The 21,120-nt window shown below is 44.8% G+C and overlaps 1 protein-coding gene across 1 annotated transcript; it reads left to right on the forward strand.

Moving 5' to 3' along the window:
* Positions 1-5,985: 5,985 nt before the first annotated feature.
* LOC150047852 (HLA class II histocompatibility antigen, DRB1 beta chain-like) lies at positions 5,986-17,865 on the forward strand. The gene is made up of 6 exons (XM_090355229.1): positions 5,986-6,101; positions 9,228-9,497; positions 11,267-11,548; positions 12,897-13,007; positions 14,094-14,184; positions 17,763-17,865. The coding sequence occupies exons 1-6, from the start codon at positions 6,002-6,004 to the stop codon at positions 17,863-17,865; spliced, it is 957 nt and encodes a 318-aa protein (XP_090211355.1). The 5' UTR covers positions 5,986-6,001.
* The last annotated feature ends 3,255 nt before the right edge of the window (positions 17,866-21,120 follow it).

A 21,120-nucleotide genomic window follows, 5' to 3' on the forward strand; every position in this document is an offset into this window, starting at 1 on the left:
TCTGCGACACTCTTCTCTCCAGTGTCCAAAAATGAACTGTGCTACTCGTGGGTGGAGATGGGGTGGAGGTACTAGGGGAGAGTGAGGGAATCAAAGACACTGTGAAAGGAAATATGCTCATTATCTGATTCATGTAATGTAATCTTTCTGTTCACCAAGTTTGTATTAAGCATAAAGTGAACTGAAAAACATTGCGAAAGTGCCTAGGCCTTGGTGGGACGTCCTGTAACCCCAGCTATTCAGGGAGCTGAGATCTGAGGATCACAGTTCATAGCCAGACTGGACACAAAAGTCAGTAAGTCTCAGAAAAAGTGGCACTGTGGCTCAAGTGGTAAAAGGCTCATCTACCACAAAAGAAACTCACAGACCCTGCCCAGGTCCTGAGTTTAACTTCTAGGACCAGAATTCATGCACACACACACACACACACACAACACACACACATACACACACACTCACAAACATACACACAAATGCTAAGATAAAATAGAAATAGAGACTTAATTCTTCAAGGGAGGATTATAATTCTGCCATATCATCAGTTACATTGGAACACTGCTTATTGTGGCATGTCCAGAATCACAGCAAAACTAAAATGCTTGAAGGAATGCAGTGTCTTCATTTCAACGGTGAGAAGTTAATGATACCTCCAGTTTACAATGTCCAGTCCAGGCACAGTGAACACAAGATTAAACTTGTCTCGATGGAGTCATTTTCTCTCCATTCTCTTCATTTGTGAGCATGTCCACACCTGTGTGCATTCAAATCGCCCTGTCCTCAATTACCATGTCAATGGAACAGACCAATGCCTCACCTGCTAGCAACAGAGATGACATGCTATGATGGTTGAATTTAAGTCATTCAGATAAAACTGGATCCGGCTTTTCACATACAAGGATGGAAATTACCCTTTTAATGACGGACATTCCGAGTTTCAGAAGAAGACCTTCAAGCATGATGTGCCTGTGGCTTGGCTCCCTGGAGGAGCCCACGGGGTGGCTCTAACAATGACAGTGACGATGTGAAGTCCTCCCCTGGTGTGGCCAGGATCACTCAATCTTAGTGCACACATGAGGTGTAACCAAGTAGGGATTGTGGGAGGAAAGTTTTAACTGGGTTATTGTTTCGGGCAGCATCCTTTAAAAAGGAGGAGAGTTTTATTTAGGTGGCTACCTATAATTATCATATGCATCCTAAATAATTTCCATGGAAGAATCCCCCAAACCAAAGAGAACCTCCACCTTTGCTCTCTCTGTGAGCTCTACTTACAGACCATTTGTTCCCCACTCTCCTCTGGTGACACGTCTCCAACATTACATTCCTTTCCCTGAAGGCCTCACAGGACTTAGAAGCAGTGATGTTAAAAGACTTCCCCATACGACCCCTCCCTGGTTAATGCCCTCTTAGGTTAGCACAAGTCTTCAAAGAAGGGTCTCTCTTACAGAGTCTATGCTCCATCCTCCACAGAATCTGTGATGTTGTCATCTCTGTCACATGTGAGGTGGTGCCAAGACAAGTCTTCTGTCATCTTCTCTTTCCTCTGCAATTCCAGTGTGTATGATGTGTGTGTCCCTGTGGGACACAGGTGCTCTGATGGACGATGGGGTTAGAACTCCTGTTTCCGGGCCGGGAGTTTGGCCTAGTGGTAGAGTGCTTGCCTAGCATGCACGACCTGGGTTCGATTCCTTGGTACCACATACTTAGTAAAAGCCAGAAGTGGTGCTGAGGCTCAAGTGGTAGAGCTCTAGCCTTGAGAAAGATCCAAGGACAGTGCTCAGGCCCTGAGCTTAAGCCCAAGACTGGCAAAAAAAAAAAAACCACATGTGAAAGGGTATCAATGTATGTGAATTAATGCACCTTCTATCTGGCAAATATCATGTAACCCTTTTACTAATTACAATAAAAAAAAAGAACTCCTACTTCCTCCTCTGGAAACCATCCTGCAGCTGAGGTAGAATGAATACTTAAAATGATCCTATCCATAGGAGAATCAATGAGTTGTTCTTGGGTGCCTTGAAGTATTGAAGGCATATTATGAAAATCTCTAGCAGTATACTGCATATTTTGAATCTATTTTTGATCCATTTTCTTCTGGCAGTCATAGGTACAGTTAAGCATTTGGGTTCTATTACTCCATTTGCTTTCTAATAATAATACAATGTCACCAACTGGGTCCATTTTAAAGAAAAGAAAATCTTTTTTTATTTTTTATTTGAAGAATTTATTGACATTGATTTTTACATCATATTTCAAATGATGTGTTTAGCAAACAAGTATTCAAGAAGGGAATCTCTATATACAATAATTGGCACTTAGATTTGATTTTAGAACATTATTAAAATTAGGCTGAGTGTTTGTATGTCATATGTACGTATTAATCTATGTAATAAAACATTATGTCTATAGAGTCCATGTAATTGTGTTTATATTTCCAATACCATGTCCATAGCATTGGGAATGCAAATATTGAGTCCTGGCTCTTGTGGATCTAATAGCCACATATTAAGGATACCATTCGCCTTTTGTTCCTTAGGTCTTGACTTGTCTCACCAACATGATTTGCTCTAGATTCATCCACTTCCCTGCAAATGCCATTATTTCATCTTGTCTATTGGCTATGTAGAATTCCACTGTATATATATACACCACATTTTCTGTATCCACTCATCTGCAGTAGGGCATCTGGATTGTTTCCATCGCCTGTCTATTGTGAATAGTGCAGAGATGAACATAGCTGAGCAGGTGTCCTTATCATATCCTGGGTTATGATAAGAAAATAGTTTTCACTTGGTTCCAAATTCTGTTTCAAAGTCGAGGAACCAACAACTGTTGATATGGCTGGGGTTACAGGTGTGTGCTGTCATTTGGTGGTAGGCCTTTCTGGATGGCCTACAGATACACGCAGCCCAGCAGCCCAGCAAACAGGGTTCCAGGTCTCAGACGGGCAGCAGGTAGAGCTGCCAAGGCCCAGGCACCCCAGCATGGCACTCTCTGCCCAGGTACTGAGGCCTGGCACCCCAGGTCTAGAAGGTTAGACCTTCTAGATCTAGCCCATCCCCTGCCAGACCTGGAAACCCCTCCCCTGGTAATCCTGGCTGCTTCCATTCCCAAAGCCAGCCACCTTTGCCAGGTGCTGGGTGGGCAGCTCCAGTGATTATCGCTGTCTTGATGGGAGCAGTGGGGGGGAGAGATGCAGCCCGCTCTATCTCCAACGTGTTGCAGCACTGCTGGCCAACTGACTCCTGTGTGGACAGAAAAGTCAGCGGGACAGCGCCCACCTTACAAGGAGAGACCTCAAGTTCCACAGCATCTAGGGGTTGAAATGTCTGAAGGCTTCACAGGGCTCCTGCAATTCTGGACCAAGGGAGAAGAAACAGAGGTAGGAACATCACAGCTCTGCTCCCCTTCCTCCTCCACAGGGCAGCTCCTGCCTGAAATGCCCAACCCACACCCCAAAAGGACTAGTGTCAAGTGTGAGAGGAGGTGACAGATGTCCCAGGGGAAGCATGGGGCATCGGGCAAGGGGCCCAGCACGTAGATGAGGCAGAACACGGCTATATGGAGGATGGTTTCGGTTTTTGTCCCCTTTGGACCAGAGTTGGGGCCTCAGAGTGAGCTGGCAGCTTCCCGGATGTCCTGAACCCACCGTGTATTTTACTGACAGGGGACAGTCAGGAAGATACCCTCATCTTGCAAACTCCACGGCAAACAGACATAGAAGGTCTCAGGGTTCTGGAGCCTCAGAGGCTGAGATCACAGTAGTGACAGAGTTGGTTTGGTCTGAAAAAGGTGAGGGAGCATCTTCTGTGGAAGGGACTTTCTCCTAGCTTCTGGTATCCTGGGAAGACATTCTCCTGTACTCAGGGGCATCTACCTGGTGGTACCTGTACACAAGAAAAATCAGGGAATTAAACCCCAACACACTGAAAGCACAACTGCATCAATGACTAAGAAGCAAGCTTGTTATCGTCTGGTGTGGTTTAGGACCGAGGTCCTGGTGGGGGTAAGGAAGCCTGTGTTCTCATCTCATTCTCCCAAGAAGCTCCCTGGTCCCTAGAGCAGATGGTCTTCACTTTCTGAGTTTTCACTTTTCTGTTGTTTCACTCACCCTGCTGTAGCCAATGGGAAGGAGAGTTGTGGAAATTGGTAGAGCAATTATTTCGGGCATGTGCAAAGAGCTTCGGAATGGTCACAGCCACGCCCACCTTGTTCTTGAGACTCCTACACATTTGCATCTTCACAGCCTTTCTTCCTAGCTGTCCCCTTCCATTGTCCTGGGCTGTAGACAAACTTCACTCCCTTCCAGTCCACCTTTGCTGCTGCCCCTCCCCTCATATGCTCTTCCCCTCACTTCCTTTGGTCAGATCTGTCCCATCCTTTGTGGCTCAGCTTCTCCTTTCCTAGTACTTCCAAGGAAGAGTCCAGTGTCCTTGCCTCTGCACTAACCCAGCCCTCCATCTCTGGGGCGAAAACCAACTTCCTGGCTCAGGGGGTGATTTGCATGCAGAGCGGCAGTTCCCGGCTTCTGTCACGTGCTTTGTAGGAGGAATGCTCAGTGACTCCTGCACTTTGATCATGTGATCACCACGTAGACACATCACTTGGGCAGGTGGACATGGAAATCTGATCCGGTGATCCCCATGAGGACACAGCATTTTGGGCATGTGAACACAGCACACTGATCCATGATCCACACGTGACCATGGGATTTGGGGCAGGTGGACATACTTTATTACATGATCACAGCATGGACACTGTACGGGATCACATGATCACCATTCATTGATCACGCGATCTCCACATGGATGCAGGGGAATACTCAGAGGAAAAAGGCCCCTCATTCCTTTCCCCTGCAGTTTATATTATCCAGCATGACCTAGTGGGAAAGGCAGTGAACTTTATAAACTCTATAAAGTAACCCCGACATAAGCAAGCTCTTACGCTAATATCCTTCAGTCAACTTTCTACTTTCTGGAAGCTACTTGGTCTGGAAGACAGCCAGAGAGCCAAGCAGAGCATAAACTCTTAAACTAACAACCTCGAGCCAACTACCTATCTTCTTATGATGGTTTGGAGGAAGGGCCAGGGGCCAGGGCCCCTGTTCTCCTGTGCATGCCTCTGCACTCTGCCTAAGTGACCCTTGCCACTGGAGTTTCCCTGGCATGGGGCCTTTCCATGTCGCCATGATGCATCCAGCCTTGCTTAGGGAGAGCAGCGGTCCCTGAAAACCACAGGGACCACTAGAATTAACCTAGAATTATTTTGGCAATTCGAGGACTTTTGTTGTTCCATATGAATGTTTGGATGGTTTTCTCTACCCCAGTAGAGAGATTCACTGGGATTTTGATGGGGACTACATTCCATTTGAAGATCATTTTTTTTGGCAGCATGAGCATTTTTAGAATATTAATTCTCCCATGAACATCGAAAGTGTTTTCATTTCCTGATGTCATCTTTGATTTCTTCCTTCAAGTTTATATAGTTCTCACTTTCATGGCCTTTTGATACTTTGGTTAGTTTTATTCCTAGATATTTTATTTTGAGTCTATTGCAAATGGAGTTGTTCGAGTGAATTCCCTCTCTGCTTCTGTGGGTTATTAGTGTACAGAAAGGCTACTGATTTTGAGGGGTTAATGTTGTACTCTGCTGCTTTGCTAAAGTTATCGACATTGGAGCAGTTGTGCAAGCAACTGTCTTTAGGTGAGAGGTGAGTGAGTGAGCTCCCTACAAGGCTCAACCAGGATAGAGATTCCAGTAAAATAATTCAGATGCATGTGGATGAAGGAGTTAAAATATTAAGTAAAAATGCTATGTAAAGAAAGAGATGGCTACATTTCAGAAGGGCACATTGGTATTGAATCTCTACCCAGCAACAGATGATGCCCTTTATCTCTGTGCTGACTAGTTTGTCTACGCTGAGTTTGTCCAATCCTGCATCAAAGCAATGACTTCTTGGTGATTTCTTGGGCTCTGGGTAGAAGGGTTCAGGCTGATCTCCAGCATGCTGTGTCCAGGGCTCCCTGGAGGCTTCCACATGGCAGCTCTGCTGGTGACACTGATGCTGCTGAGCCCTCCTCTGGCTTTGACCAGGGATCTTCAACGTAAGTGCCCCCCTCAGATGCTGAGATACTATGGGTGAGCAAAGCAAGGAGATACCTTCTTCATTTTGTTCAGGACAAATCCCTTAACACTTGAGATTTCTTCAATGACTTCTGAATGCTTGTCTCCTTTATGAGATCTGTGCAACGTGCATGTGTGTATAAATCATTTCTTTCTAGTGCTTTTCCCAAAAAAATCCCTAACCTTAGATCATATTCCTGCCAGGCCTTAAGTAGATTTACAAACAATACTAAGCTAATTCATCATATATCCCCTCTCTTCATTATGTTGAATTATGCCAGAAAAGAAGTTTCTCTTTCAAAAAGACAACATCATATGCATGTTATATATATATATATATGTGTGTGTGTATGTGTATATATACTTATATATGTATTCTACTTTATTAGTTTAATTCTGTTCTATTTTAGTCTATTTTTATGTGTATAATTCTGTTCTATTTTACTGTTCTAATGAAAAAAAACCATGAAAACATTGAACTACCTAAGTTTCTCTGAAAATGTCAGAAAGCCAATGAGAGATTGTGCCAAGAGTTGCATTTCAAATTTTCTCTCTGGTCCCTGAGCTCCAGTGTTTGTCCTTGTGCTGAGGATGCCTAGAAGGATAATGGGGTCAGATATCTCCTTTTTTTTCTTGTGCTCAGCATCTAGTAGCTGAAACAGAGTTCCTTTGTACTTGAAAAAGTGTTATAGACAACAAAGAGTTGTAAATTGCTCTTTAGTTCCTTAAAGTAGTTAAAGCATCTTTCCAAAAACTTGGCACAGGTTAGGATACACTTTATGAAGTTGTTCTGAACCTATAATATGTTTTATCATTTCCTCCTGTCTATCCTACCCTCTCTGGCTTGAGCCCATGAGAGAAGAATGGTCTAGTTTGATTAAAATACATGAAAATCTAATTTTCAAAAGGCCAAAACAGTAAAATATAAGCAATTGCTTCTGGACACAGTTGGGATTGAACTCAGGGCCTTGTGCTTGCTACATAAGTACTTTACCATTTGAACCATGCCCAGTCCTATGTAATATGCTTTAAACAGCACACCCCAGCAGACACACAAAGACAACATGGAGGTTGTTTCCAACTCATCAATCTGAAAAAAAAATAGAGAAGTAAGGGGAATTTATGGCACACCAGAGTCCTAACAAATATCAAAGATTCATTTTCCTTTCATTGATCATGTTTAGTTATCTCTGCCTCCACTTCTTTCTAATCCTTTTTGAGCCAATAATTTAATTGCCACTACTAAATATCCATGAGCTTTTCAGAGGTCCACAAAAGATTTATCATAAATGGCTAAACTTAATTTCCTGGATGTTTAAATCATTTTTTCCTTATCATTGGCTACTTATACTTAAGAGGAGAAATTTCTCTGGAGGCGAAAGACATAGAATGTGTCATTGGATTGAAAGAATGTTCGAACTTGAAATAATTCTTACTTTCTAGGCTACCCACTGAGGTCAATTTCCAGAGCATTGTTTCATTTGTATCACAGGTAGGTTCTTGAGTAAGTCATGTCTTATTCTCTGTCCTTAACTCAAAACATTCTCATTCAATGACATGAAAGTAAGATAGAAAGGTTACAAGCTTCTAGTAAAACATAAATAAATTTTGATAGTCTAGTAAGTTCTCTGTGAGGGAAAGCCATCAGGATATGGAACAAAGCCAAATAAACTCACCCTACTATAATTCTCAGGACATTCTCCTCGAGAAAGTGTCCTTTGGCTGAAAGAAGGAAAAGAAAACAGCCAAGTGAAGATCTAAGCTTAGAAAAAGTAAGAAAATGGGCAAAAATACGGAAATATTGGGACATGTGTGCTCAGTTTAAAGGAGGGCCAGGAGTCTAGAATGGCTTCATTTTAGTGAACACTTGAGCAGGATGGGTGACAGAGGGTGGTGAGGTGGTATGGGCCTGAGGTCGGAAGCCTGATCATAACATGCCCCTGAGAGCCAGGATAAGAAACTTCAATTTTGTTGGGCACTGTGGCTCATATCTGTTATCCTACATACTCAGGATGCTGAGCTGTGAGGATCCAGGTTCCATGAGAGCCCAGGCAGGAAAGTCTGAGAGACTCTTGTTTCCAGTTTATCAGCCAAAAGCCACAAGTGGAGTTGTAGTTCAATTAATAAAGCACCAGCCAATTAAATCAAAAAGCTAAAGGACCATATCCAGAGCCTGAATTCAAGCCCTATGATCAGCACAGAGGAAACAAATCATTTAAGCTACTATGTGGTTTCAAGGCATTTCAATCCATATGTGTGTGTGTGTGTGTGTGTGTGTGTGTGTGTGTGTGTGTGTGTGTGTGTATAATTATATTTTGGCAGTCTTGGGGCTTGAACTCAGGGCCTGAGCACTGTCCTTGAACTTTATTTTGCTAGCACTCTGCCACTTGAGCCACAGCGCCACTTCTGGCTTTTTCTATGTATGTGGTACCGGGAATTGAACCCAGGGATTCATGCATGCTAGGCCAGCACTCTACCACAAGGCCAACTTCCCAGCCGATCCATATTTTTTTTTAATGTAGCAGATATTTGAGATTGAATTCTTGGGGCTCACATGTGGAAGTAGGAAGACCGTGTAGACCACAGCAAACTTCTCTGGGGAAGGCAAACTTGTGCCTTGCTCTAAAGAAGACAGTCGGAGGCTAGGGAGGAGCAGGGCTTTCCATAAATCACACATTAGCCATAGAGGATCAAGTGTATCCCTGAGATTGTGCTTAACAGGAGGATGGGGGAGATGTTAGCTTAGACAAGAGACCAAAAGAAAAGCAAAAAACTACCACCAACACACCACCACCAACAACAACGAATGAGAGAGGGGAGGGATATTTGGCATTTTGTGGGTAGTAGGTGGGAAACTCTAGGATTTGACCATCTCCTCTGTTCTCGGTCTTGGTAATTGTCAGGGGCCCTGCGCCCCACTGCGCCTCCACTCCTCTCTGCACCTCCCTGCCCTGCACATGGGTGGCTCTGTGTGCCATGGGGCATCCCCTGGGGTCCCTGTCACCTCCAGCTTATGTCTAACCATTTTAGGCTCGTGGAGAGGAGCTGATCCTTCTGTGGTCAAAGCAAGACAAGGCCTGGGCCTGTAACCGCTCCTGTCCCCACAGCGCGTTTCCTGTTACAAGCTAAGAGTGAGTGTCGTTTCTTCCACGGGACGCAGCAATCGCTCTTCATGGAGAGACGCATCCTCAACCAGGAGGAGTACCTGCGCTTTGACAGCAACCTCAAGAAGTTCCTCGCCTTGACCCCGCTGGGGCGACCTGAAGCTGAGTCCTGGAACAAACACAAGGACAGCCTGGAGCAGATGGCGGCCGAGGTGGACAGGTTCTGCAGACACAACTACGAGGTTGCTGAGGGCTTCACTGTACAGCGCAGAGGTGAGCCCGGGGAGGGAGGCCAGGGGAGAGAAGACGAGTGGGTGTGCACGAGCAGGTGAGTGTGCAGGGGTGTGTGTGTGTGTGTGTGTGTGTGTGTGTGTGTGTGTGCTCCCAGCATGAGAAAACTGACTCTAGGAGCTGGAATCAAAAACAGCACAATAGAAAATGCACAGCAAAATCCCTCGCAGCCTTTCTCACCTCTCCATGTCCTTTCTGGCACTCCTAAGAACTGACCTCAGAAGCCTCCAGGCTTGCAAGACAGGTGCTCTACTATTTGGGACAGGTCTCCAACACCTCTCTTCCTGGGTTATTTTAAAATTAGGATCTCACATTATGCCTAAGCTGGGCTGTGGTCATTCTGTCATCAGATAATGGCTAATGGCTCCCCTTTCCCAGTTTCCACAAAAAACACAGGACCTTCAGACCTACTTCAAGACTATTTAACAGAGATTTACAGAGTGAAGGTTTCAGCAAGGATGTATGTTTAACACAACAGAGATAAAGCAGGGAGGAATTGAAAATACGAGAGACGTAGTTCATGTTCCCAACATAGGAAATAGGCCTTCAAGTCAAGATGGTAGCTGTTAGCTAGCTGTCTCAGGTCTGCCATTCTTAAACGCAGCATCTAACAAGAGGTAGAGTGGTAGGGAAGTTTAACTGCTCTTTCCTTGCCTGATTTTAACTTCTTAGTCTCACTCTTGATATTTGTTGTATAAGGTATAATTTTCCTGTCTCATCTTGTATCTATAATGTGTTCCACTTCTGTATGTGTCTCCTCGGCTCACTGGTGGTGAAGGGCCTTGTGTCATCAGGTCATCAGAGCCAGTCCTTTGCTTCTCTAGCTAATAGGCATTGAACGCTGGCATCGATTGAAAGTAAGGACTGCTTAATTTCTTTTGAGCTCATTGTTTTTCCTTCCCCTCCATACCCCCGCCCCTCCAGTCCTGGGTCTTGAATTTAAGGCCTGAGCACTGTCCCTGGGCCTCTTTTTGCTCAAGGCTAGTGCTCTAACACTTGAACCACAGCCCTGCTTCTGGCTTTTCCCGAATAGTGTATTGGAAATAAGAGTTTCAGGGACTTTTGTGCCCAGGCTGGCTTTGATTCTTGATCTTCAGATCTCAGCCTCCTTAGAAGTACCATTACAGGCATGAGCCAACTGCACCAGACTTAGCTGGTTTTTTTTAAGAAAACCCTTTCAATGGCTCCAAAGCCAGAGAAAGACATATTTAATCCCAAACTTCCTGATCAATGCACCAAATACATTGTCTGAAATTTAGGTCAACTAAGGTGACTTCAGTTCCCATGTCTGGCTAGAGAAGACAGGAAAGTTGTAAAAGTGATAGGAAAGTATGCTAGTGGAGAAATATGACAGAGAAAGAGAACATGTGTCATAGAAATACCCAGGAAGACAATACAGCAACACATCACAACCATCTTTTTCCACACAGAGCTTGACCTTAGGTTAAATCCAGAGAATTAGAGTCCTTGAAGATAGACATCTGACTAGTGGCTCTCCTAGACCTCCATCTTTATGTCTTCATTCTTTAGTTTTCTACTTCCTCATTCCTTTGTAGCCTGCAACCCCCCTTTCATTGTCAGTGGTTTTGTCTGATTATTCTACCCTCTGCCAGTCCTACTTGTATCTGATTGACTACTTTTCTTCTTACTTGTATCACCAGCAGGGACTTGAACCTGGGATATTGGGACAGACACAAGAAACCAAGGAGGATTTCACTGTTTTCTGACTACTTTTGCCTTTTCTTCTCTAGTGAAGCCTGAGGTGAGCGTGTACCCCACCAAGACTGAGCCCCTGCAGCACCACAACCTCCTGGTGTGCGCTGTGAATGGATTCTACCCAGGCCACGTTGAAGTCAGGTGGTTCCGCAATGGCCAGGAGGAGGAGGCTGGGGTGGTGACCTCAGGCCTGGTGCTCAATGGAGACTGGACCTTCCAGACCCTGGTGATGCTGGAAATGACCCCCCACCAGGGAGACGTCTACACCTGCCACGTGGAGCACCCCAGCCTGGACAGTCCTGTCACCGTGGAGTGGAGTGAGTGACAATCTTGATGACTTTACTGATTCCTCATGGCTGATGGAGACCTGGCCTGCTCCTGAGTGCAGGCTCCTCTCCCTGCACCACATCCTCAGGATTCTCCCACCCTGGATTCTCCTTTATTCTGGGTTCTCTCCATCTGCATAGGTCACTGAGGGAAGTAAGTGACATGTGTCTAGAAAACCCAATGAGCCACGGGGACATGACTGTGTCAATCAAGACAGTGTTCTGAAAGCCCTGGAAACCCACAGGTCATGGTTCCCTCCTCAGCCCTGGCTCAGCTTCAGCCTCAGGGCTGAGCTTATACGTGGGTGCCACTGCTCTGGGTTATTCACTGTGAACTGAGAAGGGTAGACATGCAGAGTCCTTCCTGACAGAGCTGAGATCTCAGCTCTCAGGTGAGAGCTTTTAACTCTGTCATCCTTTCTCAGCTCTGTAATACGGCTGAGTTGCACAATTTTCACAGACACTTCAGCCATGTGATAGTTATATGAATTCAGTGTATCAAACTTTTAGTTACTCAGTTCGTGCAAGCACAGGAGCACCCGAGTACTAGGGCTTGCATTGGCCTGGCATTGCTCTTAAAGAGCCCCTTTTCTCAAGGCTAGCTCTCTACCATTTGAACCTCACTCTACCACTTGAACCACAGATACGCTTCTGGATTTGGGTCTGTCAATGGGAGTTAAGAGCCTTACAGACATTTCTCCTCAGACTGACTTCTGACCACAGAAGATCTCAGCCTCCTGCATATCTAGGATTACAGACATGTACCACGGACAATCATATCAGGGTGGTTTTTAATTCTCTTCTTTCCAGGAATGGCTAAATCTTGTTCGTGTGGGGCAGGCTTTATCCCCTCATCTCAAGAGTCTGAATCTATGGGTCTCGTGAGAAGAAAAGAAAAAAAAATTCTTTTGCCAGTCCTACTGCTTGAGCTCTTGTCCCTGAACCCCTTTTGTTCAAAGCTAGCACTCTACTACTTGAGCCACTGTGCCACTTCTAGCTTTTTCTGTGTGTGTGATACTGAGGAATCAAACCCAGAGATTCATGCATATTAGGCAAACACTCTACAACTAACCTACTTACAGCCCCCAAAATTCTATTTGTGTAGAGGCCAGGAGTGTGGCCTAGTGGTAGAGTGCTAGCCTAGCATGCACAAAGACCCAGGTTTGATTCCTCAGTACCACATACAAAAAACTAGAAGTGGTGGTGAGGCTCAAGTAGTAGAGCTCTAGCCTTGAGAAAGCCCAAGGACAGTGCTCAGGCCCTGAGTTCAAGCCCCAGGACTGGCAAAAAAAATTTCAATTTGTGTACACAAGTAACTAACCCTGCCTTGTGTTTTCAGAGCCCCATTTGGAATCTGCACGGGGCAAGATGATGAGTGGAGTTGGGGGCTTGGTGCTGGGGCTGCTCGTCCTGGGAGCAGGGCTCTTCATCTACGTCAGGAACAGAAAAGGTAAGGAACCTTCTGGGGTGGAGAATCATGGTTCACAGATACTTTTAGGGTAAGAATTGTGGTTTCACTGAGGTTATTTCTGAGGATATCCATGCACCTTTGTGAAGTTTTCTTTCCTCGCAGGATGTCAGGTGTCCAAGAAATTCTAAAACTACCACCAGAGAATGCCTGAGGATCTTGCTGAGCTCCATGAAAAGCATGACTTGGTGTCTGCGGAAAAGGAGAGAGATTGATAACATGAAAGATTTACCAGGAGGGGCTGGGAGGGTGGCCTAGTGGTAGAGGGCTTGCCTAGCATGCACAAAGATCCAAGGTTCAACTCCTCAGTACCACATACACAGAAAAAGCCAGAAGTGGTGCTGAGGCTCAAATGGTAGAGCTCTAGCCTTGAGGAAATCCAAGGACAGTGCTCAGGCCCTGAGTTCAAGCCCAGGACTGGCAAAAAAAATTTACCAAGGATTTATTTCACTAGAGCAAGGTTAAGGGAGGGAAAGATAGAAAGTGAGGAAAACATTTCCTGCTCCCCATAAGCAGGAAGTGGCCCTTAAAAATTCACTATGGCAGCTGCTGTCTGCTGTCTGTATTCTTTCTGAGCCGAGAGAACACATGTGCTCATATCATCTGGCAGCCCCCACCCAGGAAATGATTCTCAGTGGCTAAGATGGATGCTGGTTAGTATTCTAAAATAAGGAGATGTCACTTGAAAAACAGAAACAATAGGTGAGATTTAGGACTTCTGCTCTCCAGAGAAGCTTGTCATCTAGCTGTCTCTACCTATTAACAGAGTTTCTTGATTTTCTTATGATTTCAACAGACAGAGCAGGTGTAGGAAGCCACTTTGACATCTCCTAGTTCTTGTAACTTAGCATTTGAGTGGATGAAAGTCTAGGTGCCTTTTTAGTTGCTTCCTTGTTTTAACTTCTGAGTGTGTTAAAAATAAGATGATTTCCCTGTCTCTTCTGTGCCTCCTCCCCCATCCCTCCTGCCTCAGGGGGGTTAGAGAAGTCTCAGATGGTAGTTGTGTCTACCTCGCTGTGTTTGCAGCTTCTGTAGAGTTCAGTTTCTGTTCTCTTGTCTCCACTGCAGGGCACTCTGGACTTCAGCCGGCAGGTAATGTTCTCTTATCCTCTTCTGCAGACAGCCTTGCTTCCTCTACCACAAGTGACATGAGGCATATGTACTGCGAAAGAACTGAAATCAAATTCCTGATCAAGCAGAAATGTTTTGTTTGTTTTGTTTGTTTCCTTTGGGCTCTTTTGGTTCTGACATTCATACTCAGGCCACTGTGTATGTTAGGCAGGCCCTGTGCTGCTGAGCTATGCCCCACCCCCACACGGTCTTTAATAAAAGCTTTGGTATAGCCAGCCATGGTGGCTCATGCCTATAATCCCAGCTACTCAGGAGGCTGAGATCTGAACATCCTGATCAAACCTAGTCAGAGCTGCAAAGTCCATGAGATTCTAATCCCTGGTGAACTACCAACATGCCAGAAGTGGAGCTGTGGCTTAAGTGGTAGAGTGCCAGAGTTGAATGAAAAAAGTTAAGGGACAGTGTCCAAGCACTGAGTTCAAGGTTCAAAGTGGAACAAGAAAGAAAGAAAGAAAGAAAGAAAGAAAGAAAGAAAGAAAGAAAGAAAGAAAGAAAGAAAGAAAGAAAGAAAGAAGAGAGAGAGAAAGAGAGAGAGAGAGAGAGAGAGAGAGAGAAAGAAAGAAAGAAAGAAAGAAAGAAAGAAAGAAAGAAAGAGAAATGCTGTAAAGCAACATTGGCTGAGGGCCAGTTGAAAGTCCCCCTGCCTCTTCCCACGTGCTATAATAAGAAGCACTTCAAAGGGGAAAAGAAGCTGTGTCCTTGGTTAGATCTGGAAGCATTTTGTCCTCTGACTCCTGCAGGACTCCTGAGCTGAAGGGAAGGTGGACAGCTGGGAAGGAAGGACCTCTCCTCTACCTCTCCTCATGAAATCGCACCAGCTTGGCTCTAATTCTTCAGAGAGAAAGAGCTCTTTCTCAGGTCCTGGCTCCCCCTGGCTCAGCGCCCAGCAGATCCCATCCTCCCTGATGTCTCCTCAGCCTCTGCTCCTGAGCCAGAAGCCCCAGCACACACCTCAAGATCTGCTCTGCACTCTCTCTGGGCCTTTTGCAATGAAACCTCCTGTCACCCCCCCCCCCAAACTCCATCCAACCTGGCTTTGTTTTATATTTTTCTCAAATAAACAGAGTGAAAAATCATGTTTCTTACAGATTTGTATAGTTATTGTTTGTCCCAAAAGAAATAAAAATAAGTTGGTATATTTATTTTTTCTGATATTGTGAGAAGAAAGGAATTCAGATAGGTCATTCAAAGTTATACTGAGGAGTCAGTAGTAGATTTTAAATTAATAGTGTCCTAATTGCCACTTTATTACAAATCCAACCATTTTCGCTACTTCATGAACTGTGGATCTCTCTAAATGGATTACTTTTCCTATAGTATAAGTAAGAAGAAAAAAAGTGTAGATTTTTCTCCTTTTTTGGCCAGTCCTGGGGACTGAACTCAGCAACTGAGCACTGTACTTGAGCTTTCCTCAAGGCTTGAGGCACAGCACCACTTCCAGCTTTTCTATGTACATGGTGCCGAGGAATGGAACCCAGGTCTATGTGCATGCTAGGCAAGCACTCTACCACTAGGCCACACTCCTGGCCCCAAAAGTGTAGTTTTTTTATATGAGAATCCTGTCCTTCATTTAAAAATTAATGATCAACATGACATATTTGTTCTTCTAAATTGTGATTTCCACTTTGGCTAGTTAATGATCTTTACAAACATGTGTCTCCAATTAAATTAATAAAGTAAAAAAATATGGAGAGTTATTTTAAGTCTAAGGTTAGTACTATTTTCTTTTTTTTTTTTTTGGCCCCTTTCTCTTTCTGGCCCCGCTCGCTCCGGCCCCGCTCGCTCCGGCCCCGCTCGCTCCGGCCCGGCTAGGCCCCCTTTCTAGCTCAGGCCCCGCTCGCTCCGGCCCCGCTTGCTTCCGCCCGGCTCGCTCCAGCTTGCTCTTGGCCCCGCTCGCTCCGGCCCGCCCTGCTCCTGGCTTGCTCCGGCCCGGCCAGCTCTCGCTTGCTCCTGGCTCTGCTCGCTCCGGCCCCTTCTCGCTCTGGCCCCGCTCGCTCCGGCCCTGGCTTGCTCTGGCCCCGCTCTCTCCGGCCCGGCCCTGCTCCTGGCTCGCTCCTGGCCCCGCTCGCTCCGGCCCGGCCAGCTCTCGCTTGCTCCTGGCTCTGCTCGCTCCGGCCCCCTCTCGCTCCGGCCCCGCTCGCTCCGGCCTCGCTGGCTCTGGCTCGGCTCGCTCCCGCACGCTCCGGTCCTGCTCGCTCCGGCCCCGCTCGCTCCGGCCACCACTCGGTTGGGCTCTGTTCACTTCAGCTCAGCTCGCTTCTTTCGCTCTCTGTCGCTTGTTGCAGTCTTGTCTCCGCCACTTCCGGCTTGGTTGTGTATGTGGGATACCGAGGAATCGAACCCGGGTCTTTGTGCATGCTAGTCAAGCACTTTAATCGCTAGGCCAAACTCCCGGGCCCGGTTAGTGCTATTTTCATCTGGTGTCTCTGCTGTTCAGTTTACTGGTGGCACTCAGGTAGACACTGTGGAATCAAGCCAATTAGCAGGGTTTGCTCATATCGTTCCTTAGGTAAAGCAAGTAAAATGGAATGATTAAAGGATATTCCTCAAGGGAATGAGAGAATCGTAGCTGAAAACAGGATAAATGGAATGAAACTTTATTACAATTACTTTAAAGAAGAGATGTGTCTAATGCTGATTTGGGGCTCAATTGATTAGCCCCTGTGTAGTTCACTTTAGAAAGTGTTTTTAAGGTGTTGCTAAAGTAAGTGCAAAAATTCTCTTAAGACCTTCATTCTATGTGGATGGCATCCTCTCCATGGCATGTGGCTCAAGGAGTAGGATAGTAGCCTTGAGCTGAAGAGCTCAGGGACAGCGCCCAGGCCCAGAGTTCAAGTCACACAAATGACAAAAAAACAAAAACAAAACAAAAAACCCTGAAAGAGTTCAGATGCTGGTAGCTCAAGCTGTAATCCTAGTTATTCTGAGTGCTAAGGGTTGATGACCACAGTTCAGTACCTGCCAGGGTCATAAAGGTTCATGAGACTCATATCTGCAGTAAACTATTCAGAAAGTGGCACTGTGGCTCAAGTGGTAAATACTCACCTACTACAAAAGAAGCTCACAGATGCTGCTCTTGTCCTTAATTCAAGCTCCACAATCACAGCAAACCTAAAATGCAAGAAAGCAGTGTCTTCATTTCAACTGTGAGAAGTTAAAATGATATCTCCAATCTATAATGTCCAGTCCAAGCACCGTCGATGCTAGATTAAAGTCATCTTGATTTGGAGTTATTTTCTCTCCATTTTCTTCATTTGTAAACATGTCCACACATGTGCATATTCAAATTGCTCTGTCACCTGCTAGCACAGCCACCATGGTGGCTGAGTTCAAATCATTCAGATATAAGTGAATCAGGCTTTTCACATAAAAAAATGGAAAGAATCCTTTTAATGGTGGACATTCTGAGTTTCAGAAGAAGACCTTCGTAGTGAATCTCTGCCCCACAACTGATGATGTCATCTACTGCTAATATGCACATTGGTTTTTCCACATTGAAATCATCCAATCCAGCACCAAAGCAACGGATATCTTGATTCTATGATTGAGGTATGGATACAGATAATCTATGCCACTGGCTTTCATCTGCTATTGTCTGTCCAGCAGGATGCACCTGTGGCTTGACTGCCTGGAGGACTCCACGTGGAAACTCTATGACAGTGACGATGTGGAGTCCTCTCTTGGTGTAGCCAGAACCACTCAAGCTTAGTGCACACGTGAGGGGCTAAATGAGTAGGAATCATGAAAGGAAAGGTGTTCACTGGGTCATTGTTTCTGGGCAGCAGCCTTTAAAAATAGTGATGCCTGGGGGCCGGGAGTTTAGCCTAGTGGTAGAGTGCTTGCCTAGCATGCACGCAGACCTGGGTTTGATTCCTCGGTATCATACACATAGAAAAAAAAAGCCAGAAGTGGTGCTGTGGCTCAAGTGGTAGAGCTCTAGCCTTGAGAAAGCCCAAGAGACCAAGGAGTACCCAAACCCTGAGTTCAAGACCCAGGACTGACAAAAAAAAAATTGTGATGCTTTCTTTCAGGTGGCTACCCGTTTATCACGTGCCTCCCAAGTAAGTTTTGCAAAAGAATACTCAAAACCAAACAGAGCCTCCGTATTTGCTCTCTCTATGAGCTCTACTTGCCTAGCCTCCATGGAGAACATTTGTTCCCAACTCTCTTCCAGTGAAACCTCTCCAGCATTACCTTACTTTCTCTGAAGGGAAAGTAACACTGTTGCAAGCAATCATGTTAAAAGACTTCCTCATACTGCCCTTCCCTGGTTAGCGCCCTCTTATGTCAGAACAAGTCTTCAAAGGGAACTGGAGGGTCTCTCCCACAGAGCCTAGCTCTTCCATCTTCCACAGGATCTGTGATGATGTTGTGGTCTCTGTCACATGTGAGGTGATGCCAAGAGAAGTCTTCTGTCATCTTCTCTTTCCCCTGAAGCTCCAGGGTGTACAACATCTGTGTCTGCCTGGGACACAGGTGCTCTGATGGAAGGCGGGGTTAGAGCTCCTGCTTCCTCCTCTGGAAACCATTCTGAAACTGAGGAAGAAGCCCTAATACTTCACGTTGTCCTGTCCACAAGGAGAATCTATGAGTTGTTCATGGGGGCTTTGAGGTATTGAAGGCATACTAAGAAAACCTAGGACATTATACTGTGCATTTGAAATCCATTTTGATTCTTTTTATATTATGACTTCCTCCTGCTTTATCTCTTTGGTAGACACAAGAAAGACTCTAAATTGAGGAGGATATTTTTTTTGGCCTGCCCTGGTGCTTGAACTCAGGGCCTGGGCACTGTCCTTGGGCATTCTCAAGGCTAGCACTCCAGCCACAGCACCACTTCTGGTTCTTTTCGTGTTTGTGGTTCTGAGGAATCTAACTCAGGGCTTCATGCATGCTAGGTGAGCACTCTTAACACTTGGCAAAATTCCTGGCCGAAGGATAAATTTTATGTAACTCCATTTGTACTCCAAAAGTACTAAAGTATTATCACTTTCTAACGATATGCCTAAGTGAAATTCCAGACCGGTGTGGGAGCTGTCAACTTATTTTTATTTTATTTTTAATATTTGTATCATTGTTTTAAGGGTGATACACAGAAGGGTTACTTAAGTCAGAATATTTCTTTTGGACAAGGTCATCCCTTCCCTCCTCCTAGTTTTTCCCTTGCCTCCCCACTCATGAATTTTAAGGGTCACTTTCAACATAGTATCTGGTGTGTACCATTGCTACATTTCTTTACCCTTTATTTCTCCATTTCTGAGCCTCCCATTACAATCCAAAAGAACCAAAAACAAAGAGGACAAAAGGAAAAAAAACTAAAAGTCAAAAAGAATAAAGCTCTTATTTCCGTTTCCTGGAGTTCATGTTGATAAATATTACTTTGTATGATCAAATAGGAACATAGATATTGTGCCTTTGTGTTCCTCTCCTAAGCGTATCCTCCATCAGTCTCACATTGTGTGAATGCCTAGCTATCTGCGTATTTTATTATGTTCTGGTGTATTTTAGATTTCACTTCCCAAAATGAGAGAAAACACGTGCTGCTTGTCTCTCTGAACTTTGCTTTACCTTGCCTAGCATCATTTGTCTTAGGTGCATCCATTTCCTTGCAAATGATACAATATTATTTTTTTCTAATGGCTGTGTAAAATTTCATTGTACATAGGTACATGTTTTTATCTATTGTGGGGCATCTGGGTCTGTTTCCATTTCTTGGCTATTATGAATAGTATAACAATGTACAGTTATGTGCAGGCATTATTTGAAATCATATGCTGGCTAACGAGTTCAGGATAGATGCTCAGTAGTGGTATGGCTGGGTCATAGGGAAGATCTATGTTATGCTTTATGAGGAACCTCTAGACTGCTGTCCAGAGTGATTGTTACTAGTCTACATGCCCACTAATATAGCACAACAAGGTTCTTTTTTCCCCACATCCGCATCAACACTTGCTGATGTTTGAATTCATGACAATGGCCAATCCAACGAGGGTGAGATGGAATCTCAGAGTTGTTTTGATTTGCGCTTCCTTAATAGCCAAGGATGATAAACATTTCTTCCTGTGGGTTTTTTTTTGCCATTCTTCTTTTTATTTTTTATTTGATTTATTTATTTTTCTTTTGTGAACTCTGGGCCTGGGCACTGTCCCTGAGCTCTTCAGCTCAAGGCTACCTCCCTATTGCTGAGCCACAGCCCCACTTCCCATTTTCTAGTGATTAATTGGAGATAAGAGCCTTACTTTCTTTAGTGGTTCTTTAGTGCCCAGCTGGCTTGGAACTGTGATCCTCAGATCTCAGCCTCCTGAGTAGCTAGGATTACAGGTGTGAGCCACCATATCTGGCTGCCATTCTTCTTTAAAGAGATTTTTTTATGTGGTACCAAGGAATCGAACCCAGGGCCTCATGCATGCTAGGCAAGGCAAGTACTCTCTCACTAAGCTGCATTCCCAGCCCCTGTTTTTTTGCCATTCTTACCCCTTCTTCTGAGAAGTCTCTCCTTAGTTCCTTTGCCCATTTTATGATTGACTTATTAGATTTGGGAGGGGTTAGTTTCTTGAGCTCCTTGTATATTTTGGATATTAGGCCTTTGTCAAATGTATTGCTAATAAAGATCTTCTTCCAGTCTGCTGGCTGTCTTTCTAGTTTAGTAAGTATATCCTTGGCGGTACAGAAACTTTCTAGTTTGATGTACTCCCATTTTGTCAAGTCTCTCTCCTATATGCTGTGCCCCTGGGACTCTTTTCAAAAATATGTGTGCCTATGCCTATGACTCCTAATGTTTTCCTAGTCCCTAGTTTCAGAACTGACGTTAAGGTCGATGGCCAACTTTGAGTTGATATCCACTTTTAGTTTTCTGTGTATGGATGCCTAGTTTTCCCAACACCAATTATTTTTTTCCACTGTATGTCTTTGGCTCTCCTATCAAATATCAGATAAAAGTAAGTATATGGTTTTATTTCCAAGT

The sequence above is a fragment of the Megascapheus bottae genome, chromosome 22 (genome assembly GCF_031878675.1).
Source record: "Megascapheus bottae isolate mThoBot1 chromosome 22, mThoBot2.hap1, whole genome shotgun sequence".
In the NCBI taxonomy this organism is placed as follows: domain Eukaryota; kingdom Metazoa; phylum Chordata; class Mammalia; order Rodentia; family Geomyidae; genus Megascapheus; species Megascapheus bottae.